This window comes from Triturus cristatus, chromosome 7 (genome assembly GCF_964204655.1).
Source record: "Triturus cristatus chromosome 7, aTriCri1.1, whole genome shotgun sequence".
In the NCBI taxonomy this organism is placed as follows: domain Eukaryota; kingdom Metazoa; phylum Chordata; class Amphibia; order Caudata; family Salamandridae; genus Triturus; species Triturus cristatus.
In genome coordinates, this window is record NC_140590.1 from 1334885250 (window position 1) to 1334913042 (window position 27793).

At 44.4% G+C, this 27793-nt stretch overlaps 1 protein-coding gene across 1 annotated transcript in view; it reads right to left on the bottom strand.

Moving 5' to 3' along the window:
- LOC146811986 (protein borderless-like) overlaps window positions 1–27793 on the bottom strand; it is a 330095-nt gene that overhangs the window by 18866 nt on the left and 283436 nt on the right. Inside the window, exon 3 of the mRNA XM_085618965.1 lies at window positions 23194–23517. Coding sequence (XP_085475091.1) covers window positions 23194–23517 — 324 coding nt within the window. The remainder of the gene's footprint in view (window positions 1–23193; window positions 23518–27793) is intronic.

The following is a 27793-nucleotide window of genomic DNA, read 5'->3' on the forward strand; positions in this document are numbered from 1 at the left end:
AGATCTGACCTCAGCATGTTTCCATTAATCAGGAAAGGTGACTATGGCGATGGATGCTTTGAGGATGGTGGTGAGTTGGTGGATGATCTTGTTGTCTCCTGGGTTGAAGAGGCAGTGGGGGCATGGGTGCCCCTGAGTAAATGGAGTTCCTTATGGTTGTGGTGTCAGGTGTGTTGAGTTGTTCCCATGTGGTGAGGTGGTCGGTGGGGGGACTTCTGTAGGAGTAGTGAGGCTGAGGAGTTTGATGGGCTGGTTTGGAAGTTCCTGTAGATGGCATATCTCTTGTTCTAGAAGTGATCTACTAAAGCGTTGCAGAGTCCCTGTGGGGGAAGGATCGAGTTCTTGGTGGCTGCTGGGCAAGAGGACTCTCTGACGATGGTGAAGAGTTCCTTGGTGTAGTTGGCGCTTGCCTCAATGCATTCTGCAAGGGCCTTTTTCTTCAAGTCTTTGAGTTGATGGTGGCATTTGTTCGGGGCTGATTTGAAAGTGGCTTGGTCTGTGTCATCTCTGCCGGTGTGCCATCTTCTTTCTAGTTGTTTGCAGCTTCGTTTCATTGCGTTGAGTTCCGGTGTGTACCAGCTGGCTTGTTTGGTGGATCTGTGAGTTTTCACTGGTTTGATAGGGCCAACTCGGTCAGCAGCGTTGGTGATCCAGCTGACTGCTTGTTTCTGGTTGCTTGCTGCGTCGGGCTGGGTGGTGTTGAGGGCATCCGACCATTGATTCTCTTTCACTTTTCTCCAGCTGCGGAAGGAGGTGCTAGGAGGGTTGGAGGAGGTGCACGGTGTTTCTGCGGTGGTGAAGTGGACGATGGAGTGATCCGTGATATGGCTGCATTTGAATCTGTTGCTGGACGTGAAGTTAGGGTCTAGTGTGTGCCTTGCTCTGTGTGTGGTGTCTATGACCAGCTGGGTGACGCCGATGTTGTCCATTAATTCTAGGAGGTTGGCAGAGTTCACGTCTGTGGGGTCGTACATGTGGGAGTTAAGGTCTCCAAGGAGGATGTAGTGCTTGGATTTGATGTTGAGTGGGTGATAAAGTCTGTGATGGCGTTGCAGAGGCCGGTTCATGGTCCTGGGGGTCTGTAGGCGAGGATGTCTTTGATGGTAGTTTTGTCATTGGTGTGGAGTTGAAAATTCAGGTTTTCCATGATCGGTGTTGTTTTGTCTTCGGTGGTGGTGCAGCAGATTCATTCTTTGTGGATGATGGCAATGCCACCTCTGTGTTTGCTGGTGTGTTGAAGGACACATAGTGATGTCTTTATGTAAAAAGAAGTTGTGTTTTAGATGTCGATTTTCATTTCCACACTACGGTAAATGTCTTGCTCTTGTACAGATTAGTAAAGGCTGTGGGAAGGAGTACCATTTAGTGATGGTTTGCAAAGTGAAGGAAAAAGTATGTGCGTCACGGCACAAAGACAAACAGGCTGCTGGAATGTTCTATAAGCAACATTTGACGCACACCCACAAGGCCAATTGGTGACAGCTGTTAAGACAAATTGACGCTGAAAGAAGTTGATAATCATCTAAATCATCGTCATTTCTTTCAAATCAATGTACAGTCAAAGTGATAAAAATGATTTTAAAATGTTGATGGTTATCTCAGAAAAGCATATGCATGTTGATTTGGTCGCTTGTGAAGAAAAATGTCAGTCGAAGAAAATTCATCTTGCCAAAGCACCAAAGCCATTCAAACATTGTCCAAGATTACACTGAAAGTAAATGGTTGTTCGATACCTTTTATTATCGACAGTGGTGCATCAATAAACATTATGCCTGGGGAGAAATATACTCCCACATGCATCAAGCTAGGATTTTGCGAGTCCTTAATTGTGAATATTAAGGATTCGCAATTAAGGACTCGCAAAATCCTATGCATGTAGGAATCGCTATAATAATAGAGATTCCTACACATTCCTTATTTGCGACCCGCAAATTGTGAGTCGCAAATAAGGAATAGCTTCTCAATCATTCCTATGGGCCTACAGGCTCATAGGAATGAATGGCAAATTGCAAGCGCAATTTGCGAGTACCAATAGGTACTCGCAAATTGCGCATGCAATTTCAGGGTGCATGGGTGTCAAAAGGACACCCTGTTGCACCTCTGGAATTGACCTGTGCAAATATGTTGCGCACACACATGCCTTAGGGCCATGTGTGTGCGCAACATGGAACTTTGAAAAATGCACAAAAGTGCATTTTTCAAAGGTTTTGCAAATTACCATGAAGTTCAACTTCATGGTAATTTGCCGCACCCTATTAGCGAAATCGCTAATTTTTTTACTTTAATGCATTGCATTTAAGGAATCTCAATTTGGGATTCCTTAAATGCAATCGCAATTTAAGTAATCACAATTTAGAGATGACTTAAATTGCGATTTTTGCATTTGGGATGATGCATCCCAAATGCAAAAATATCGGTCGCAAAGGGGCAGATTCTGAGAATCTGCCCGTTTGCGACCGGTTTTTCTTTTGATGCATATGCCTGATAATGATTTAACTCCATTGCCACAACTTACACCATCAAAAACCAAACTGTATACATGGGCTTGATCAACGCCCTTAAAAAGACAAGGTTCATTTGTAGTGACAAAGAGACATAGAGAAATGAAGCTGCAAGCACCAATCCATGTACTTCAAGTCGCAGTGTCAAGTGCCTGTCTACTCTGTTTCAGCACAGCCGCTGATATGGGACTGGTTTCTCTGAATTACAACATAAATGCTCACCACAAAATAGTAAGTCAGTTCCCTTTATTATTGGTTTGGGAAAGCTTAAGACTATGAAAATAAAGTTGCATATTAATGAGGATGCCCGTCTGTTGCTCAAAGACATAGATTAATTGCTTTTCATTTGCAAGAAGCTGTTGAAAAAGATTCTGAATCATTACTTAAGCAAGATATTATTAAGCGTTCTACTGGTCCAACGCCACGGGCTTCTCCCATAGTAGTGGTGCCTAAAAAAACAGTAAAGGAGCTGTACGCATATGCATTGACATGCATCAGGCAAACAAGCCGATTGAATGAGAACAGCATCTAGGTCCACATATTGCTGACATGATTTACATAAAGGTAATGATCAGTTAGAACTAAAAAAAGATTTCAGGTACATTACAACCTTTTCTACACATGTTGGTCTTTATCGATACAAAAGAATACGTATTGGTGTGTCATCCACTGCAGAACTGTTTCTAGACGTCATTCGATGCATCATACAGCCTGTCATGAATGTTTTCAATTACAATGATGACATATTGGTTTTTGGAGCAACACAAATGGAGGGAGATAAAGCTCTTATACACGTATGTTGTTTACTTGCAGAAGCAGTATTGACTTTGAATGTAGACAAGTGTGAGTTCCATAAGACAAAGCTAAACTGGCCATATCTTTTCTGACGGGGTTATGACACCAGATTCTGCTAAAGTACAAGCGCTGTTAAATGCTGATCCCCCACAAGATGCTGCTATGATGCGTTTGTTTCTTGGCGTGGCCGGTTACTGTTCCAGATACATGCAAGACTTTGGCACTGTAAGTGATCCATTGAGAGACTTGACAAAAATAATGTTTCATTTATTTGGTCACATGAATGTGAGAAAAGCTTTAAAAGAAGCAAGCTAGCCATTAAGAATGCAATTGAAATGGCATATTTATAGCCGAAGCGTCATACAGAAGTTGTTGTTGACTCTAGCCCAGTTGGGTTAGGGGCAACCCTTGCACAGCACAGCAGACACCAGAATGCTATAAGGCATATAGTGGCATATGCAAGTAGAAGTTTGTCCCAAACAGAATGTGCTTACTCATAACCAGATAAAGAAAGTTTAGCCTGGAATGGGGTTGTGAACATTTCTATGAATTCTTGTATAAAAAACCTTTTACGATGGTCACTCATCATCAAGCATTACTAACTATATTTTGCAATCAAAAAGCCAAAATGCCTCCTCACATTGAATGATGAAGACCTGGGTTACAAGACTAATATTATAACATTGTGCACTAGCCAGGGAAGGATCATAACCCTGCTGACTACTTTTCCAGAGTGCCCTTACAAGGTCACAGAACTCCATCTAAGACAGCTAAGGCCTATATGAACTTCATTGTAAAATCAAATACACCAGCTGCCCTTTCGTTAGCCCAGATTATTCCTGCTCTGAGCCATGATAGTGACATGGTAAAATTGAAGGATATAATTACACATCAGTCATGGAACTAACACACTCAACCACTCATCAGTGATTGTGATCAGAAATACAACAATGTCAAGGATAAACTGTCCATAACTCAGGAAGGAGTTATACTACAAGGGTTGAGAATTCTGATTCCGGGAGAGTCTGCAACAGAAAATCATTGAAGTAGCCCATGAAGGACATCATGGAATCGTTGCCACAAAACTAGCTCTCCATGACCGAGTCTGGTTTCCTTATATTCATAACAGGGTTGAAAAGGTATTGAAGGTCTGTCATCTATGCAACTGCTTTTCCACAAAACTACTCACCACACCTTGAACATGTCAGAAATTCCAAAGCATGCATGGAAGAGAATAGCCATTGACTTTTTCGGTCCACTCGACAATAGACATCATCTGCTGGTGATTATGGACGAATACTCATAAGTTACATTAATTGAAAATCTTTCATCTACTACTCAAAAATGAGTCAGTGAAAGGCTAGATGTTATCTTTGTGACATGGGGTGTTCAAGCCATAGTGAAGTTTGACAGTGCCCCACCTTTCAATAGTCAAGAGTTCAAATATTTCTTGGAGCATTTGAATATAAAGCACCAGAAGTGCACCCCTTTGTGGCCTCAGACCAAGGGACTTGTTGAAAATGTTATGAGTACGCTAAAGAAAGCAGTGTTGTAGGCTATTTTGGGAAGCTCGATTTTAAAACTGTGTTGACTTCTACCTTGAGAGCTTATTGTTCAACACCTCACTCGACTACAGGTGAAAGCCTTGCAACATTGATGTTCGGGAGAGCAAGAAACACCAAGTTACATCAATGGACCAATCAAAGAAAGATGAGAAAGCATCTCATGAGAAGGACTTGGTTAACCAAAATACGAAGAACATTGTCTTTAAGAAAGGAGATCGAGTGCTCTCACGACAGATGCGGAGACAAAAATCTGATGCTACATTTGATGCAGAACCTTTTCAAGTGGTGTCTACCAAAGGACACATGGTGACTGCCCAGTGCCCTGAAAAGTCTGTTACCAGAAACTCTTTTAATTGTAGGCATTTAACTAGTCATTCGTCAGATCTTACTGTTGAGGGAGGGACTGGGTCTGAAACATCAGTGACTGCTGTTGCTTTAACAACATTGACATAGATCCTGGACATTGATGATGACAGTTCCAAATTTCCAAGAACAAGATCAAATCGAACATTAAAGGGGCTAAAAAGATAAATTGAAGAGATTTAATTGTATATGTCTATCTACATATGTATTTTGTAAAATGTTTTAATGTTTTTATTTAACTGAGGGAGAGATATAGTGTTCTGCAAGGAAGCCTGGGCGGAGTTCGAGGAGTTCAAGTGACAAAAAACTTCTGCCAAGCTACGCGGAGTTCCGCGAGCAGCGAAGTGGGTTACCTTGCGCCGTCGCACTGATTTTCAGTGCCGGGTGTTTGTCCTGCACTGTAAAATACAGCACAAACAGCTTCTTGCGCAGTGCAAGAGGGCGCTGCTTCTTTCTGCCGCTTGAGTAGAAGCTCTACTCAAGCAGCAGCTTTCCCAACATGAACGGAAGGTTTCTCAACACGAGAGATAGCAACCATCAGTGACCACCCGTGTTGAGAAATCTCGCAGGGAAGTGGTCTAGCTTTGAATTTTCCTCACTCGCGCTCACCAACTTACTGTTGGCAAGCGTGAGCGAGGAAAAAACTCGGAACCCCGTGAGTTCTGCAGAGTTAAAAAAAACTCTGCAAACTCTGCAAACGGAGAAGAGTTCACTGCCGAGGCTTACTTGCGAGTTAGAAATGATGGAAGTCTTTCGGCTCCTGATGGATTCTGTAGAACTGTGACTAACTTTTAGAGCCGGATGCACTGAAGACCGGTTTAGAATGTGGAGTTCACAGTTACATGCAGACGAATAAAGACGTGTAATACTAAGATCCATGTAAGGTGTAGTCATTTGCAGCTGGAGAAGACGCTATAGATGACACTTGAGGCGCCCAGCAGCCAACAAGTATTGATTTTAAGGGGAATGGGGGAAGAGTTCAGAATTGACTAACTCCTGAGAAAGCTGTTGTGAGGTCTAATATAATAAATCCAAGAAGGTGTGCTTCATAGAGTCTCATTCGACATCATTCTGAACTGCTACCCAGACAGTTTCTGTCTCCTATTCAAGTCCAACCTTCACGCACGTCTAATCAAGCAACACAAGTGAGTCTCGATGGCTCAAGAAACAACAGGGCAAATATTTTTTTACCTATTTTTACCTATTTTGGCAATGGCTGAGTGCATAAAGATAGGTCTAAAGCTTGCTCATTGTTTGGAGGTGAGCTGAGCTTCTTTAGGAAAGGCTTTATGAGACCTTCATTCTAGCAAAAGAACACTACTTCTTTGAAAAAAGAGGCACTTAGTGACGATGTATTTGCTTGTGTAACTGCCTGGAATAATGTAGGAGGCACCACTATATGGCAGCAATCATCTGGAGAGCCCGATCTGATAGACATGAATGGAACATCATCCTAATCATGCTCAATTAGATACCTTATGTAAAATCTAGCTTTATTGTCAGATTTGACCAAACCGTGAAAGGCCACATTTATAACTTTGTTGAGTTTCTGAATTTTCCAGGTAAAGTATGTGACAACTTTGTACCAGGTGTTGAAACACTCACACTTTTGGGATTGACCAGAAGTGAGAAGTGGAACTTGAAACTCTTTCTTGCAGGCACTGTACCTATACACAGGCACAATAAGCCTGCCCTGGGCATGGATGAGAATGCACATCTTTTCAGGGCACAAATCAATGAAAGTACCTTAAGTGCTTCAAAGATTAACGCCTATGTTCTATAGTAGGCATTGCCTATTAAGGTAGAGAAATAGGGTGGGTGGATTTGCTTTTGTTTGAGTCTTTGGGTAACCACCGTGTAATTTGTATACCATAGGGACTTGGCTTCTCTTGCATTGGGCCGGATGCTTGGTGAGCACTGTTCCTCACCAAACACACTCTAGTGTGGTAGTGGAAACTGAATGGACTGGAAGACAGTCAGACCTCTTCAGGTTAGCCTATGTCCTACAAGCAATACAGTGAGGGATGGTTGTGAGTTACTAAGCCAGCAGGTGGTGTTGTTAGGCAGCCTTCTCCTTAACTTTTAACAAATCAGGGCTATGGTGCACCTCTCCATCATCACATGATTTTTCTTGATAGGCGGGGGGGTAGTCATCTTGAGCGCTAAGGTGTTGATCTATTTACCCATCTGCAGAGCACCTAAAGTGACTGTGTATCCCCTTATTGGTAGTAATATGTGACAATTTTTCCCCTTTTAGACTGAGTTCTGAGTACAGATGGTAGGATTATTTTTCTTGAAAGCAACATTTGCAAAAGATTTTGCTCCACCATCTTATTGTGCCCCTAAGAAAAGCTGTTTTTTTTGGTAACTCATACTTTTTAGAATGGTACAGTTGCAAGTAATTTCTGACGCTAAGATTTCCAGAAGTCCCAGAACTTTTGTGTGATATTCTGTTATGTTCTGAATGCTCTCTGGATTGGTGTTTCACTCTGGTTTATTGTGCTGTGTCCGATCAAAGTCGATAGCCAACCCAGTCCCAGGACTTCACTCAGAAAACTAGACAGAAGCCATTCTACGCATTTTTTCTTCGATGGGCACTTGTATGATCACCACCTACACGAAGGTATGGAACACCTTCCCAACTACCAAACATGTAACAGGTGGTAGTAACTGGCACATTTTGCGTCAAACAATAATAGCCTGGGAAAATGATTAGGCGGGTGCTCCTGAATCGATGAGCAAAACGTGTTGATAAATTTCCAGCCAGGTTTTAGAAAAGGGATTGGAACCATAGAGCAGGCATTTGGCCTCTTATATGCGCCAAATATGTGGTGATCGAAAAATGTCCACTTTATCTTATGTTTATTGACCTGAGGTCTGCCTTTGAGCTGGTATGCATACAAAAGCTGTGAAGCAACCTCCACCTGCTTGGTGACGATCCATCTTCGTTGAAATGCATTAAAAGTCTTCACTTTCATACCATACAGTGTATCCGAGTTGGCCCAGCAGGGGAATGTGGCCCATCCTTTCCCATCCCCTCTGGAGTTTGACAGGGTTGAATAAAGGCACCCTTCTAATTTGGTTATTTATAAACCATGTTAATTCCTCTCTGTAAGGGACTACCCTAAGCTAGTAAGGGAAAAGGTACCAATTTTACAATATGCAGACTAAGGCAGAACTTCTATCTTTAACATGCATGCTCTGATCAACACATTTATTGGGTACTGTGGAGAAAAGTGGCTACACATTAATGTTAAAAACGATGGTCATGGCTATGAAAACAGGTTTGAAATCTAAGAAGGTCATTTAAGGTCCTGAAGATCCAAACCATCCTCGGACCAGCTAAAAATTCTTAGATCGGAAAGGAGCTCCTATAACAAACAAATCAAGATCGCTAAGGACGACTACTTCAGATCCCAACTTAATCAAGCCGCTAATCACCCCAAGAAACTTTTTGAGCTGGTTAAACAACAATCGGTGGAAGCACCAAATCGCCCGGACTCTGAAGTCATGCGATGAGCTGGCTGCTTTGTTTACTGAGAAATCAAGACTCATCAACATTGATCTTGACTCCAGGAATGCTCTATTGCTATCCAGTGGGTCTGCGCCCCCCCGGCCCTACTAGAGAAGATCAAACCGAGTAGCCTGAGCACCAAGAACAATGCCTCATGGGGCACCTTCACTCCCCTCAGTGAAAGAGACATTAACAAGATTCTTCAGAGTATCAACCCTTCTAATCATTTTAGTGACCCATTGCCACCTTCCATTTTCAAAGAAATCAAGGATGTCATCACCTCCATCTGGACAAAGATTGTCAATATGTCTCTGTCACAAGGCACAATCCCGGATTGCCTAAAAGCTGCTCAGATAACACCTATTTTAAAAAGCCTACCGCAGATAGTACTGACCTTAACAACTTCCGCCCTATTTCTAATATCCTCCCTCTAGGCAAACTCCTAGAAAAATGCTTCCAATCTCAACTATGTGAATTTCCATCTCCTGGACCAACATCAATCTGGCCTTCGGAGTGGGCACAGCACCCAATCGGCTCTCACTCACGTTATGGATGACATTTTAAAAATGCTTGACCAAAATGAATCTTGCCTCCTTATCCTTATTGACCTTTCCTCTGTGTTTGACACTGTTAATCGTGACAACCTCCTATCCATTTGAAGCCTTTCTGGTTCGGTGCTGCAATGGTTCTCGTCCTTCCTCCACCACAGATCCCAAAGAGTTAAGGCAAACCACTCTCTCTCCCAGCCATCACCAGTATCCTTGGGGGTCCCCCAAGGGTCTGCATTATCCCCCATACTCTTCAACTTGTTCTTGGAACCATTAGCTAATGCACTAAATTCCACGGACATTCTCTTCCATATGTATGCGGATGATACACAACTTTATCTGAAAATCTCCTCCCCGTTTAACCTCATATTACTCAACACTACCCTAATAAATATTCAAAACTGGTTAACTGAGAACCACCTCCTGCTCAACACCTTCAAAACAGAATACCTTCTTATTTCTCCTCCGAATCACACCCCCAAGTTAGACCTTTAGATGAACCACCTCTTTGCCTTCAACTACTCCCCCCTCATTATTGACTCAGCCAAAACTCTCGGAATCACCCTGGGCAAGCATCTGAACATGAAGAATCATATTAGCAATGTGTGCAAGGGAGCTAATTACCTGATGAGGATACTCAGCAATCTCAAACCTTTCCCCCTACAAGCTGACATCAAGCAAGTGGTCCAAGTGCTTGTTTTGCCGAGGCTAGACTATGGCAGTGCTATGCTCTGTGGCCTCTCCAACTATACATTAGCCCTACTAAGGGCCTCACTGAATGCTGCGGCCAGATTGGTTAGGGGTACAAAAAGAAATGCGCAAATCTCCCAAGTCTTAAAATCTCTAAATTGGTTGCCCTATAAAGGAAGAATACAGCTAAAGATTGCCTGCCTGTCTCACCAAGCCCTCCATTTCAAAACCCCCAGTTATCTAGCGCAAAAGCTAGAATTATCCGGAGGGGGTAGACCTTCTAGGAGTGCTAACTCTCTCCTCCTGAAACCACAGATCTTTCGCAAAAAGAGAACGTGTCACTGAACTTTCTCCGGCTCTGCGACAACGATCTGGAACTCTCTCCCACCGGAAATACGCAGAATCTCCTCCAAGGTTGCCTTCAAATTGGAAGTAAAAAGATTTCTCATGAACAAGTTCTTACCTTAAAAGGGTTTCGGATCATCTGCTCTAATGCATTGGACTTACACCCTAAGCCCTGCGCTGGTTGTTATTCGTCTTTACTAATCATTTGCTTGCTTCCCAGTTCGCTATGTACCAGTTAGTATCTTATTCTTTGTTGACCCCTTTCGACTGCAACCTTTTTGTTTGGTATGCCTATTTGATATGTGTTTGGGTTGGTATTCCTTTTGATGCCTGTACTGCAATTGTTACCTTCCTTTCCCTCCAATTGTAAAGCACTCTGATATCCTTCGGGATCATGTTCGCGCTATATAAAACTTTATAAATAAATAAAATAAGATAGGAGGGTATCCATTAGAACATATCAACCAGTTTGATTATTTAGGGCAGGGCTTTCATCGCTCACTAAGCTGGCATCCGAATTGGAAAAATCCACAGCTAAATTTAGAGCATGCCGTAACTCGGTTCTTAGTTTCGTCGACAAAATAGGAAGACAGTTGTTAACTGTCACTCTGAATGAATTTCTTTTTTTTAATTGTCTTTATTGGTATTTATAACAAGAGCCAAAATGAAAACCCGCATTGGATACATGGCAGACAATGATGTTGTCTGTGTCATAAGCTCTGAACAAAAACAGAAACCAAGGTATACAAATACTATCAAGTAAAGGAAGTGTGAGGGAGGAGGGGAAGGAGGAGAGGGGGCAGAACAAAAGGGTTATGGAGTTGGACCTCCCATGTGATATAGATAGGAAAGCTAACCATTGAAGTTGTACAGCAAATACAAAAAAAGTATAGAAGAAACAATCAACGTTTGCCATTAAATAGCTCAAATCATAGTGAGATAAACTGGACCATGGGCTCTCACTGATATGTGAAAAGGAAGAATTTGACTTAAATCAACTTGTGCATGGTCACAGAGAGACCACTAGGCCGGCGCCGAGGGCTGAGCACCTGCATGGGAATTCACCGTATGTAGCTGTCCAGCAGTGGGTTCCTGTGAGTAGAGATATAGTAGTAACGGTTCCCAAATCTCTTTGGGGCGAGGTGTCGGTGGCATCTGCTCTGAGCAGTTAGCCAGCTGCTCTTAGCAGTAGATCACATCTTGGAACCAAGATTTAGTTTTGGGTGCCGGTTCTGGGTGCCGGTTTCCATCCCCAGGGCATAGCGACATGGCGCTTCGCCAACAGCAGGAGCATAGCTGTGAAACAGCGGGTGTCTGACGGGAGGTCTTTCATGTAACCCAGTAAACATGTCAGTGGGGTTGGCGGCATTGCATGCCCAGAGATCTGTTTTAGAGTACATTCTGCCAGTAGTCCATGATGGGGGACAGGCCAGGGCGAGATGTATAAAAGGGGCTTGTGGAGCACCTGCACCTTTTACAGCATTCATCCACCTCAAGCCCCATTCTTTGCAATTGGTTCGGTGTTCGGTATATCTGATGGAGAAATTTTAAATTGATAAGCCACAGTCTATAATTAGCTGAGAGAGCAGCGGTTTGTGTGCAGCAGAATTTCCATTGATCATCCATAATGAGGGAGCCGATATCTCGCTCCCATAATGCACGAGCATTAGTGGTACGAATGGGTACTGCATTTTGCATAATGTATAGCCTGGTGATTAATTTACGGGAAGACGGTGCAGTAAGCATATGTTCAAGAGCATGCAGCTGCTGTGGGGACTCAGGGAATGTGTTATGGAGAGTCCTGCATGTGGCACATAGCTGGTAGTTGAGCATAGTGTCTAGTATAATAGAACTGGGAGTGTCACCAGGGGTAAAAGGCGGAATTAAATGACCTTCTGGGTATAGATCTGCAAAAGTGAACAACTGCCACTGGCGCGCACGTGCTCTAGTACATTCAGCCTGTAGGGTGAATGCAGTGGGCTGCTTGCTAGTGGGATGGATGGAGTATATAGGATGGAAAGCCGGGCGCGGCCGACTGTAGCATTCCACTGTGTTAATTTCTCTGCGTGGGGGGTTATAGTGCTGGTAAAGCGCAGTGGTCCGTGGCCAGGGAGCGGCGGCACCCATCTCCACCTCTATGTAGGGTTGAAATCTTGTAGGGTACAGCCAGTAATGTAGATATTGCGTTTGCACGCGTAGTGCACATGGCGGCAGGTCAGGTGCATTTAGACCCCCATGAGAAAAAGGAAGTGTGAATATTTCCCCTGCAACTTGAGGTTGTTTGCCAGTCTACGCTAGGGATATCAGATTAGAATGCAGGTGCTTAAAGAATGAGACAGGGAGCGGCATAGGAGCGTTGTTAAATAAGTACAAGACTTTATGTAATACTATCATCTTGGCTATTGGCAGACGTCCCATCAGGGACAAAGGAAGCCTACTCCATGTCGGTATTTTCTCTACAAGCCAGGTCATTGCTCTACCGTAACTTCCAAAGTTCCTCAGTGTCTCAATTGAGCCAAATATCAAGAGAACTTATCAGCTCCAGGGCCCACTTTAATGGAAATTCTGATTCAATCTGAAGGGTTGCATCAGTAAGAGGAAACAACGTGGACTTAGCCCAGTTAATATGGATACCTGAGTAGCCGCCAAATCGTATAATTTCTCGTATAACAGGCTCAAGGTTTGATTGTGGGTTTTGGATATATAGAGCAATATCATTTGTGAACACGGATATTAGGAGACTGAGATATTGTGAAGCTACTGCAGTAGGCCACCAGGGGGTCCATTGCTATCACAAATAAGATAGAAGACGGAGGACAGCCCTGCAGAGTGCCCAACATTATCAGAAATGGATCTGTTAATATACCATTAAGACTTAGGGCGAAGGCCAAGTCGAGGGAGAAGAAAGAATAGATATGTCCACTCAAGTGAGCCAAACGCCTTTGTGGCGTCAAGTAGGGCAGCAAACGGAAGGTAGGCTAGGTTCCATTCTGTGGAGCACTGCAAATAAGGTGCACAAATTATGTGCTGTGGATCGGCCCAGGACAAAACCGGATTGGTCTGGGCATACTATGTCAGGCAAAAGCACTAAGAGATGGTTAGCAAGCAATTTTGCAAATATTGTACTATCGACATTAATCATCGATACTGGCCAATAGAAGTCGTAGCGATTGGCTGGTTTGTCAGGCTTGAGAAAGGTTATGATGACTGCCTTTAGGGGGAAGCTCACCGGCAGATTGGGAAGCCTCAAACATATCTTGTAAGTGTGGGATTAGCAGGGTAACATACTCTTTATAGAAGGAGGCTGTCAAGCTATCCAAGACCGGACCCTTGTCATTGGGTAGGTTTTGTATGACTCTCGCAACTCTTCCTCAGTAAAGGGAGAGCTAGGAATGTGTGGTGAGAGGGGTCCATCCAATGCCGCATTGTCTCAAGGTACTTTTTGAGCCCAGTCATGCCATGAGGCACAGTAGTGCAGTAGAGATGGGCAATATATGAGGTCATAGTAGAGAGCATGCCTTTAGGCACGGAATGTTGCTCCTGCCGGTCATCTATCAATTCAACTACATATTCGGAGGTCAGTGGATGTCAGAGCAAGTTTGCAAGGGTTTTCCCAGGACGTTCCCCTTTGCCAAAACGGCATGCCACTGAATCACGGGTAAGGAAGCTTAACTCCCATGATGCCTCGCCGTTGTGTGCAGTGAGAGTTTCCTGGAACATCACCATGATGAAAGGGGATTTAGACATGCAGTATTCCTGCTCCAATGCCCGGAGATTCCCAATCATGATCTAATTGCTTTGAGGAAGCCAGCTTGTCTAGTAATACATACTCCCCGAATTGTAACTTTAAAGGCATCCCATAAGGTCGATGGTGAGGAGATGGAGCCTGCGTTTAGTTAAAAAAAAAAAAAATTTTTAGTTGCACGCAATTGGCCCCACAAGCAGAACCTGAAAGGCTCAAGATGGCAGCCGCCATGTGAATGCGCGTGATATGGTCACTGGAAAGTCAAGTTTGAGGATTACTGGGGTGTGATCTCATAGAGTTCTGAATAGGTGAGATACCTCAATTGTCCAAGTGAGTGCAGCGCAAGAGACAAGCCAGTAGTCTATAGGCGACCAGGTGTTATGTGTTGATGTAATGCAGGTACCCTCCCTGCTTTGCTCATGTTTATATTGCCAAGTGTCCACGAGAGAGTTGTAAGTTATGAGGATGTGTAGCTGAGTGGCAGAATTGGTATGAGGACGGCAGGACATGCCTGAACATTCTCGTGCCGTATCTAATATAATGTTAAAATCAACCCCATATGATCGCTCCTGGTTCTATAATAGTGATGCGTGGCCATACGGTCACAAATAAATTTGAAAATTCATAATTTGGGCCAGAGATAGAGACAAATATAACAAAACGTTGATGCAGAACTCCAGCCACCATGATAAATCGACCCTCTGGATCACTGATACTTTGACATAGATGCCATGGTGTTCCCTCGCGAATCAATAAGGCAGTCCTGCGTGCATAGCTGAAGTAGATTGTGACATATGAGTCTGTGCCCCAACTCACCTTCTTGCCGTCAAGGGTGTGAGATGTAGTTCTTGGAGAAAGCATATATCAGCATGATGTTGTGCTATATAGGCATGGACAAGTTGAGCTTTGCCCTGGTTATTTGAGTCCCCTGATGTTCGAGGCAAGACATCTAATTTTGGCAGTCATATTAATGTGGGAGCGGAGTTGGAAATACAGTGTGTGAGGCTTTGGATGTCCAAAGTTCTGGAATGGTGGGACAAAGAAAATGTGACTGCCTGGAGTGTGAAGAACGTGTTAACATGTCAAGTGTGTATATGATGCACAACCCAGGAAATGCAGTTCTATAAATTGTCATGGTGGACGTCTGCTGAAGAAAAAAGCAGTAAACAAACAAAAACATTAACATTTCTACCTGCCCCCACCCACTTCCGCGCCTAAATCTGGCAGAGTTCCAGAACCCTCCCCCTCTCCCAAACCCACATCCCATGTGAAACAACATTTATTGGAATCATTCTTGGAAACGGAGTCGAAGCAGGCAAACTGCCCAATCTAAACTAGTCTGGGTGGACGAAGGGCATATGCGCCCAAGGGTACTTCTAAGGGCAAGTACGTGGTAATAGAAATCAAACGGGCGTGTTAGTGTGATGGTCGATCAACACAAGACATTATAATGAAAGTTAGAGTCTATAATTTTGTTAGTCAGGAGACCAAGAGGCAGCGCCACAGGCTGATCAATTCGGTACAGCGGCGCTTCACTTAATGCCGTTAATGTCATCTTCAACTCTGTCATGTGACGATACCCGGGTAGACCCAGTTTCTTCCATAATGAGTTTGGCAAATTTGAGGGATGCCTTCGGGTCGGTGTAGTGATGCATTTTATCTCCATGTGATATACGTAGTTTGATAGGGTATAATAGAGCGCAGGTAATATTCAGCTTTTGCAAGATCATCTTCGTAGGAAGAAATTGTCTGCGGGCTGCCTGCACCAGGGGGGTGAAGTCCAGGTAGAAAGAGAGTTTATTTCCTTGAGAGTGTATGTCTTTCTGTTCTTGGGCTCGACTAAGTACCACATTGTGATCTTTGTAGTTGAGCAGTCGAGCCACTATAGGCCTGGGTGTGGAGCCTGGCGGCGGTCGAGGCACCAAAGTATGATGGGCCCTCTCAACCATAAATACCGGGCTAAAGTAGTTCCCAAAAATCTCACAAAGCATGGTCTCTATGTAGTCTTCACCTCTGTCTATGTTGGTGGATTTCGGTATTCCAGTTATTCGGAGGTTGTTGCGTCATGATCGCACCTCCAGGTCCTTGTTCTTTGCCGTTATGAGCTTCAAAATTTTGTCCATGCGCAGTAGGGGTTTGCTGGTTGGGGCTTGTCCATCTTCTGCCTCCGATACCCTAGTCTCCAGGTTGTCTATTCTGGACTCATGTTTATCGACCCTCTCCTTCATATGGTCCAAGCGGCTCGCCATGAGATTTAGTTTAGCATCGATGGCCCGCAGACTGGATTTAACACCCACCAGGATTTCTTTGAAGTCTTCTCTGCGGCCGTCCGCTTGAGTATCAGTTAGTTCTTCCTGCGCTGGATCACGGTGCGTTTGTCTTGCATATTTGTTACCTTCAAAGTTAAGTTTCGACTGGTGTGTGACCTGCTTGCCCATTGTAGCAATGTATGAAGGTCTTGTACAGAACTAACAAGTGCAGAGTGAATGCTGGGGCTATGCAAGGGCGACAACATCCCCAGCTTACAACACCAGTGGGCTGATAAGATCTAAAGTTCAGTCATCTACAGTAGGCTGTGTTATTAGCTGCTGGGTACCTGCATCAAGGGATAAAGGATGGATAGGTCAACAAGGTCTGATCTTACAGCGCTAGTTTGGTGAGCACGGTGACAAACCGGTATAGAAGGTGAGCCAGGAGCACTCAACGGTGGCATTTTCCAGTGTGGCCCTTCCACATCCTGGGAGGGAGGCAAAAGCCGGGAGGCACAAGCAGGCTACACAGCGTTAAGCAGACCAGGAGGGGGGCCACCATGGGGCAGCCTACAGTTGTGGGGTCTAAGGGGAATACGATGACCCAGGTAGGCTTCAGTAATCCCCACCCCAGACAAGGAGTGGCAAGATAAATGAGGCATCCAAGTCTACCAGGATATCAATAGTCAGTTAGTGGTCTCCCCTTTGTTGCAGTCTCAAAAGGCGGCCCGCCTCTCGCCGGGATAGCCAACGATCTCGGGTAGCACGAGCAGGTCATTGTTCACCACCGAAGGTCGCTGGCAGGGAGCCACAGGGTCCGAGGGCCAAAAGTTGAAAACTGGACAGTAAATGGTGTTAGGAGTGACCTTTGTTCTAGTGGGCTGTGTGCAGGCCCAGGTCCGCCGGAAGCAGTTACGATTATGTCTGGGCCCAGGATCCTGAGGGGAAGCTCAGGGGGCCAGGGAATGAAGGCAGGTCCACATTCATGGGGGCTCAAACAGTTCGGTGGCCGGTTCGGGAACCACTCATGGGCTCTCCCTGCCGGTAGGGACCTCGGGGGCTAAAATAACACACAGCGGGCCAGGCGGCAGGCCATTGATGATCCAAGAGCTGGGCCACACCGTGCAGCAGACCACCCTAGCTGCACGCACAGTCCACCCCGAGGGCTAGGCCCAGCACACCAATGACTCACAACCAGGGCCCGAATTCATGCCCTCACCTCACTCCCCTCACTGAAGTCCCGGCTGGGCCTCAGAAGCAGGTTTCTATGCCGCTTGTGGCTCTGGTAGTACAGCGTTGCCGCACTCTACCTGCAGGGTTTGGCACCGCAGGTCCCACGTGCAGGCTGGGCAAGGCAGTGCCCACCGCCGCCTGTGACAGCTGCGATCTCCCTCTAAGCCCCTCACACAGAGTCTTGTCTTCTCAAAGCCACTTCTCAAGCACCCTGTCACCCACAGGCAGCCCCAGGCCACTCTCAAGACAGGCACCGCCGCTCTCCACTCCCTTTTCAATAAGGTCTCTTTCAATCTGAACCAGCTCTTCATGGTTTGTGGTGACAATATAAGGGCGATGATAATATGGATGCCCCCCTGGAGGCAGGATGTATGACAGAAATTAATCATGGCTGGCAGAGCCTCTCTAAAGAGCGGCCATGTTGCTGTCCGGCCAGGTCCCCCCCAATTTGAAGATTTATGAGCAGAAGGCCATTTCAGCAGCTCTCTATGGTGTAGAGGTATGGAGCTATATTAGAGCCGAGGTTCTGCAAATAGTGACATTTTTTTTTGCACACTCTATTAAAAACTGAACCCTAGGACTCTGCTACTTCCCTTTTACGCAGAACTAGATATTTATACGGTATCAGATATAGCTGGCTTCTGACCTGTCCTATACTGAATTTGATTAGACATGAACCATTTGGCAAGTGTGTACCTTTAATTCGCCATGGAAGTACTGCCACTGAATTCACAGAGAGGTATAGTTGAGGGAACATGTAAGCAAAGTGCTTAGTGAACTAATCTTGGGTTATTTCTGGTGAGACCCTAGCTGAATAAACAGGAGCCTTGCAATCAATAAGAAGGCATACTGGCCTTCTAAATGTACTGCTGCGAGCAACAGCGAGAACCCAGTGGTGTAACAAATGCCCTGTAGCTGCTGTGGGGGGACCCCGAACTCTGGGGGCCCCCTCCAGCACTGGCAGGCCCATGGCCTGAGAGCATCAGACTGGGTCCGGAGCATGGGGTCCCTTGTTTGTACTTTGCAGGGGGGCCCTCAAGTTTGGTAATGCCACTGCGTGGACCCCCTAACTGCTAGCTATTTTTGATGTTACACACCTAGCAAAACCACATACCTGGATTTTTTACATCCAGAACAGAAACGTACATTATACATATAGTTTAGGCTCGGAATACTGCCAAATTGAGTGTACCACTAAAAATGGGTGGCACATCTGCCTAAAGACTACAAATGTTCTTTAAGGAGTTAAGGACACAATATTCCACTATTTGCTTTTTTGTACAAAACCTGCAGGTTCAAGGCATAATTGGCTCCACCCTTTGTTTAATAAGCTCGGAATAAGGTTTTATGAGGCTGTACTATCATTATGCTATAAACAGATGATATTGCTATAGTTTGCACTGTCGCCTACAATTTATGGTCTGCTTGGTATACCTTGAGAAAAGAAGAAATTGAGAGCCATAAAATTGATTATGAAATGTTTTTGATGTATTATTAATATAATACATTTTGTTGGATGGCTTTATTGGTTTTACTGCGATTCTAACATTGATGCATTAGGCTGCTATTCATTTTTTTATTTACATGCTGTTAATAATTTTATCTTCTTATGCTTGGCTGTAATTTTGTGTTAATATGTTATAGCTTTAAGCTGAAACATTCGCAATAAATTAATACTGATTGAGAGGATTCAAAACTCCTCCCAACCAACAACCACAGTCCTTGTCAGGGTGAACGATAAAGGTCACTAAATTAAAATGTGCCTAACTCTGGTAGCTTGGCACAAAAGCAGTCAGGCTTAACTTAGAGGCACTCTGTTAAGTATTTATGCAGCACACAAACTGTAATAAAGTGTAACCACAACACAAGAAAAAGTCGCACACCAATTTAGAAAATAGAGTAAACTTGAATAAATGAGAGGACATCAAAACATATTACATCCAATCAGTAGAATTGGAAAAATGCAAATTTAAAGGTTTATGTAAAACTAGAGCCAAGAAGCAGAAAGCACTAACTCTGAGGAATCTGGTCCCCCTAGACCGGGACAAAGTCACAAGTTCAGGCCGACCGCAATAAAGTGCGGGTGGACACAGGGACCAGGTTAGTTCTGCTGAAATGTTACCTTCTGAAAGTACTGCTGCAGAGTTTGAAACTTCAGAATTTCGCTGCAAGGTCTCATCTGATGCCAGCCAAGGGTCCAGGACCTAGGGAGGCACCTCCTGGGGGGCAGGAACTGCACTCCAACAGGAGCCAGTAGGGCTCAGACAGGTCCAGTTGCAGGGCCAGGCAGGGCAAGTTGCAGCAGGTCAGCTGGCCAGTTGCAGTGAAGCCTCTGGAGCTTGCTGTTTCCATGCAGCTCTGAACATGAAGTCAGCCAACTGACCCCTGTAGTCACACAGGATAGCCTGGTAGAAAAGGAGGTACAGCCTTCCTTCTCAGAGAGTAGAGCAGGCTCCACTCCAGCAGCAGGGCACTCATCTGAAGAACAAGACAGGCCTCAAGCAGCAGGGCAGTCCTCTAGGGGACAAAGGAGTCTTTCTTCTATAATGTCGACTGGACAGGAGTGTACTGATGAGTGGCTTAGGATGTCCAATATTTATACCCGGTGCAACCTTTTGAAGTGGTGGAAACATCTAGTCCACCCCCATATGTAGTTTGAGAAATTTCCTTTCTTCTCCAATCTACCCAGAATCCAAGAGGTCTAGGGTGCTAAAAGGCTGGTGTCAAGTTCCTTTATGAGTGTGCTGGAGGCAGCCCTTTGACATGTAAGTGAAGCAGGGAACAGCTCTGCCACTCCCGTCCTGGCAGGATAGTCCTCTTCTACTTACACTCAGGTCCCATGGTTTACTGTCTGGTTCTTATATGCATTCCTTATAGGGGAGCAATTAACAGGTCCAGGCATCTGGAAACTCCTAGAAGGCCTCAGAATGTTTTGGACAGGAAATAACAACTTTCTACATGTGCAACAACAAAAAGGTGATAGATGGAATGCTTGAATTATTCTCAGCCACTGGCAATTGATCAGGCTGCATTCCAATCCATTGTTTTTCACCCACCATGCTACCTCTGTTTGGACCCAGCCATATGCAAATCAGACTTGACCCTGCATCTCATGGGAATAGTCCAGCCCAAAATGCCAAGCCAGATTCTCCCTGAACTGAAATACAAGCAACCAAAGACCGGTTTCGCCCTGAGAAGTGCTCATCTGCCAGGCATAGCTTGATTCCAAGGGCACAGTGAGCATGAGACCCAGGTCTGGGCATACCATTTACACTTATGGCATCAACTGCAACAACAAAAAGGTTATGGATGGAATACTTGAATTACTCTCAGCCGCTGGCAATTGCTTGGGCCGCATCCCAATCCATTGTTTTTCGCCCACCATGCCATCTCAGTTTGGACCCAGCCATATGCAAATCATCCTTAACTTACACCTCATGGGAACAGTCCGACCTGAACTGCCGATTTTTCCCTGATCAAGGCTTATTAGCCAGGTATAGCTTGAATCCAGCGGCACAGTGAGAATGGGACCCACATATGAGCATAACCATCTCAACTTTCTAAAAGTGGCATTTTCAAAATTGTAATCTAAAATCCATCTTTACCATTCAAAAAGATTTTAAAATACAATTGATTTGAGTCAAACATGACATGTCTACCTGTTCCTAATGAAAAGTTAGCGCTTATTATATATACTAAGGTAATCCTGTTATCCTGTGGGAGGGGCGGGCCTTGCAGTAGCCAAAAACAAATTTAGGAGTTTTTCACTATCAGGACATGTAAACCTTAAAACACGTCCTACTTTTTTAAATACAATGCACCCTGCCCTATGGGCTGTTTAGTGTCTGGCCTATGGGTAGCATATATGTATTACAAAGGAAGGTTTAGGCCTGGCAAAAGATTAATTTTTTCAGGTCGAATTGGCAGTTTACAACTGCACCACAAGCTGCAATGGCAGTTCTGAGACATGATTTAAAATACTTCTTTTAGTGAGAGTCATTATGAGTGCTGCTGCCCACTACTAGCATTTCATTAAAAAGCCCTGGAACCCGTGGTACCACATAAGAGGCACTTACAAGTAAATTAAATGTACCAATCCTGTGTAAGCCAATTGTACCAAGTTTTAGGTGGAGGGCACACACCCTTTAGCACTGGTTAGCAGTTGTAAAGTACACAGAGTCCTAAAAGCAACACAAATTGGGTCAGACATGGGGAGGGTGAAAGCAAAAGATTTAGGATGATCCTGGAGAGAGAGCCAAGTCCAACAGCTTCCCTCAGTTGTATGTTAGAATACTGCTGCCTCAAGTGTTGCCTGACACAAATATTGTCTTCTAAATACAATGTATTGCCTCTTTGTAATGTAGATTTTCTATTACTTTATTTACAACACACTATTTTTGTCAGACACTCTTTAGTTCAAGATAATCTGGTTACATTTCTTTTATTCAGCCCTTCCTCTCACAAATAATGTCAATTTTAGTCATAAAATGCAGGTTGGTGATTGACAAGTATGTTTCTGATGCCAAGTGTTTCCATTGGATGACAAGACTCAGTACTGACCGGTCAATTTATGAGACATAGTGTTGGGCTGTGGTGGCAGGAAAGTGTTAAATGTGTTGGATAGAAATAGTCCAGGCAAACGAGGCTGTGGGGAATGAATGTTAAAAATGACTAATAGAGTCTAGGGTAATGATAGCTAGAAGGGGCATAGAGTAAAATGTGCTGGAAGGACTGCTGATCAGTGATCAGTAGTGCCAGAAAAGAGTAATGGCGGTGCTAGGTGGCAACGGTGGCAAGAGATGGCTGTCAGAAAGCATACTAGCCTATTGCAGCTCATGGTAAGGCAGGCTGTATGCTGGGTAGAGCACTAGGTGGTCTGACTTAGAAGGACTCCAGGGAAAATGGAGCTGGAGAAGAGCTAGCAGTGGTGGGAACAAGGAGTGCAGTTCAATGGCTCCATTATGCAGTCATGAGAAACAGCAATGCAGCTGGAAGGAGGGAATGATGGGCTAGCAATGGTGATAGCAGGAAGTGATTGGCACACAGGGTAATTTGCGCAACAATTGCAGATGGTTAGAACCAGCACTCATTTTTGGGAGAGCAGGACTTGTTTTTTAGCCCTCAAGCTTTAAGTCAGAAAATGAGAGAGAGACAAGGAAGAAAGAAAGAAGCAAACGGTAGGGGCGTAATGACAAAGATACAAAACTTGCATGAAAAAGAACCTACAAGAGCGAGATTATGAGACAGAATTAAATGATGATGGATGAAAGACACATGAAGTGGAATCATTCAGCAATACTAGCAGTCGGCTACTAAAAAAATGTTTGGTGCCTGTACTTATTTTATTTGCGTAATGCGTGGCCAACGCTATTAGCAAAGAGTACTGTGCAATGACATCAGTAATGAGTGCTGGCAGACGATGGCTGGAAGGGCTGTTGGGCAAAACAAATTGGAAAAAGTGCGGGAAATGACATCTGGAAAGTGTATCAGATGATTGCACCATGTAAGAGCCTAGCAGTGGTGATGAGAACTATGATCAGAAATCCTCAGTCTAAGGAGTGGCGCTTCTTAATAGTTAGTGGATATGCAGCCATAAGCCGTGGCAACCCACCTCCCACGCAATTAGATATGCTACTAAAGCTCACCTTCTACCTTCAGCATCAAGATGCAGGTCTTTTCCTCTTTGTCCTCGTAGGTGACGAAGCAGTGGTACAATCCGGCGTCAGCAAGGGTCACCTTCTCTATGAATAGGGTTGCATTCCACATTGTATTCGTGTCCTCTACTGGCTGAAGGATATGGTGTGACCTCTGTTCAGAAGGTGATGCTCCGTCTTCCCTAGTCCAGCGTGTGGACAGCTGCCCTGGGGACGTAGGGGCTGGAGTCACCAAAAAGACACACCAGAGCAGCGCTCGCTCGCTACTCTGGCCAGCGACCTCCTGTACTGTCTGTGTCGCTGGGGACATTGTACCTGAAAAGCGATCGCAAGGAGGGTTAAAGCAGGATCCATATCAGAATCGATCAAACCATGATTCATGCAGATAAGTAGGCGGTCAGTCACAACACAGGACCAAACGGTCCGCTTTCTCGCGAGTTTTGCACTTTTTTGTCATTTCAGCTCCATTGTCACTTTTGCTTTACTACGCCAATGCATTGACTCAGCCTTCCCTTTGTGGGACAAGACTATACAGTATGCTTTTAATTCTGACAACACATTAACGAGTTCATGCAGGTCACAGTACATTCCAGTGTGAGCATTGGACACAAATGCTTCTTTGTGCTCATTGAGGTTGCCCCCTTTGCTGAAGTGAGAAGGGATTTGCCTCAGGATTGGAATCTGCATGTCAGGCTTTTGTCATTGATAAGGTGGGCAGCATGCCTCACACTGTACAAGATACACACCACAAACACATGCACCTACAAATGCTCCACGCTGACTGTACTGAAGAAATCATCCACCCTGTAGGTGGGTGTTCTATCCATCTCTCTTTTAACTTTTTGGACTTTTCTTCCATCAGCTGCAGGACGGCAAGAAGTGTGACGTGTCTCAGTGATCTAGAAGCAGAGCACTAGGCTGTGCTAAACAGGTGGCGCAACCCACGGTGTACCCATACCCGCGATAGAGGCGGCCCTACCTCCACACGGTGCTGTGGGCAAACTAGAAGTTGGGTTTGCAGGGTTGACATAGGCCACATATATGTTTAGCCGTGTTCCAGGGCAGGGGTAATTAGTGACTCATTTGTTAGAATCTGTTCAAACCTCCATGACTGGGTTTCTTTACATGTCAATGAGTGTGAACTGTGTATAGGGGTTTAACCAAAATATCAATGCTTTATTCAACTGCACAATATCCACTAGCAACATCTTTTCAAGTTAAGCAGATGTGTTGGTAGAAGAGTAAATCTACACTCTCCAGTGCTTGCTTAGCTTGATGATATGTTGGAAGTCTATATTGGGTAGGTGATATAAGAACAGGTCCATATTCTTAACCTCATTATTTTGACATACAAGCATCTGTATCATATGTGGGTTCTCTTCACAGACATACCACATATAGCACATAAAGGAGGTTTCCGCTTTAGAGCTATGTTCACTCCACTTTCAGTGTTGTTGGGCCAGTCCCTGTGTCATGGTTTCACCCGTATCTGGACAATAATATATACATTTTTGTCTTTAGTCTATAGAATGCTTGTGTGAATGCTGTTAGGATGTGGACCTATTTATATTTCATATTTGTTGTATTACTTTATTAAAATATAGTTTGTACTCTTTTACGTTTTGTTCCTTCTGGTTTAATTATGAATTATTGTTCGTTTTTTATAACAATTGAGTTACCTTAGGTCTTTGCATTTATATTTTGATCCCTGCCTATAGGAACTCGCATCGTACAGCAGTGGGCCCTTTGTTTATTTATACTGTAAATTTCTCTGTTTCCACCCACATTTTTGTCATGGAGTGTTGCCGATAAGGTGCGTGTCAGTTTTAATAAATTGTGAGGTGTTTTTGGTCATTGAAACAAGGCTATATCACATTGTTTACATATTTTGAAGGTTAGTACAGTTGCCTATTGTTCAGTAAATGTATGTGAGTGGTAGGTATCTGATGGTGTAAGTGTTGCTGTATTAGTTTGTGCCCACTCAGCCATCTTTTTGGTCGGCATGATCTAGAGTAGGCAAGTGCCCAGGGCAGACATAATATTGCCTCTGCAATGTGTACAATCCCAGTAACCCTTGCTATGAAACTCATAGTCCAATCAAAAAGATCCAGGTTTAGCCAAAGCATCCATGCCTTCCTCCCCAGGATATCATTGACCATACATTCCAGAGCTAAACTTACTATAATGTCTCACTGTGCATTTAAGGTGTTTATACTGTATGTTGCCACAGAGAATGCTAAAACCTTTAGGTTTTCGGTCTTGGTTATTATTTTAGCAGGACTACCCTTTCATACTGAACATAAACACCCAAACTACCACTTTGGGGTAAAGACCGAGGCTATCATTTAGGCCTTGGTATACAGCCCTCCGTTCACCAGGAGAGAGATGGCAATGGCCCCTGCCACCTGCCAAATCTAGAGATCTGTCTGCCTCTCTATGACTTTAGAGCAGAGATCTTCAATCTGTGGGGCGCGACGCCATCTCAGGGGGGGGGGCGCGCACTCCTCTCTATTCTTTCCTTACGATCCCATGCTTTTGTTTAGCTAACTCTCCGGGGGGGGGGGGGGGGGCGGGGGCGGGGGGGGGGGTTAATTCATAGAGCTGAAACGCTTCAGCTGCAGTGGGAAGCAGGATGTCTCCTCTGCTAAAACCGAAAGCAAACGAACAGACAGTCCTGTTCCATATCACAGCAGAGGAGACCCCTTGCCTCCCACTGCAGCTGAAGCATTTCAGGTCTATGAATTAACCCCCTCCTGGGAGAGATAGCTCTTCCCAGAAAGGAGACAAAAGTTTCCAGGGATGTTTTAAGGCATGGGCAAGGTGGGCTCTGGCCTAGGGTCCCAGCCTTTTAAAGCGGGTGGGGTGGGAGGGGGTGCTGAAAGAGCCAGCTCTGTTCTGCAGAGTCTTGCCATCATGACCTTGACATTTTTTTTAAACACAATGCTGTAAATAGCGTTTTTCTATCATTCATTTTTAATGTGTAAGAGTCTATTACAGACATTTTGCAGCCAAAAGTTGTTTATGCGTCATGTAGCATCCATATAAAAAGTTATTTTAGATCAATACAGGACCTCGCATATGAGAAATGGGAGGGTGTGACAGAGATTATTTGCAGTAATATTAGTGAAGTGTTGTTGTGTTACATACTGAAAACACACATCACTATCCCTGAATATCATATGTACACACATTTAGTATTTGACCAAAGAAGGCATGAAAGAGCTGAGGCTGGATCCAAAAATCAAAGCTGGTCCGAACAGGGGCCCCCAAAATCCTTAAAACATCCCTGAAAGTTTCTTTTAAAATTACACAGGCAGGCGCGCAAAATGCCAGCCAGCCATGTGTTGTTTAAACAGCATGCAAATTGCTTGACTTGACACTAAATATGGTTATAAATAAAGTAGTATGTATTCATTTGTAATGTGCCTTTTCTGTTTTTGTTCCCTTTAATTATCAGTCATGGATCATTCAGGCAGCTCTAGAAAACAATTAAAAGTTCTTTCTATTTATATTTGCTGTTCAAAGTATGCACAGACAAGTGCTGAAAATACAGCTTTAGGTGACTGCTCATTTTTATACCATCTGTGACATCAAAATAATGAGCTGGGTACCCTAATCATAAGACTGGAAGTTTGTTGAGGGATCAGCACACTATTTCTTTCTTCCACCCTGATCCCTGGTTACTGCCATAATAGCAATAGTTTAAACCCTACGCTGCGGTCAATAACATGCTGAGTTACTTCAAGTGTCTGGGATTGCACCATGCATTCAGACAACTCGCTCCTCATTCTCGCCCTTCACTTTCACCCTCACCCTGCACTCACACTGATCCGATACACTCACACCATTCACCCACTTACCCTCCACTCACACTGATCACCATGCACTCACACCATTCACCCGCTCACCCTGCACTCACACTGATCACCATGTACTCACACCATTCACCCACTTACCCTCCACTCACAGTGATCACTCTGCACTCACAGCGATCACAATGCGCTCACACTGATCACAATGCGCTCACACTGATCACAATGTGCTCACACTGATCACCATGCACTCACACTGATCACCATGCACTCATACCATTGACCCATTTACCCTCCACTCACAGTGATCACTCTGCACTCACAATGCACTTGCGCTGTTCACCCTGTACCTCACCCTGCAGTCACACGAGCCCACGACTCAACCTGCACTCGTGACACTTCACTCTACTGTCCCCCTCACTGTTCAATCTGCAATCTCACTCAAATAAGCCCACCACTAACCATACATTCATTCGCCTCACTCTGCACCAACATGCACACCCAAATTCATATGGTCACCTCACTCACCCCTGTACACAAGTATGGGCATGTCCTGCCCCATCAAGGTTTTCGTCCTAAATTACAAAAGGAGACATCTAAATGCACTGCAATCCAGCCTTACAGGGGCTCCTTGATAGAGACAGTTCTGTTGTTGCCTTGAGGGCCTGGAATAATTCCTAAACAGATTCTTGCAAATACTGTTTTGTTTAATCTCTTTTTGATGTGATTGATGTGAGGGAGTCTATTACTATTTGCAGAGAAATGTGTTTGTTTCATGC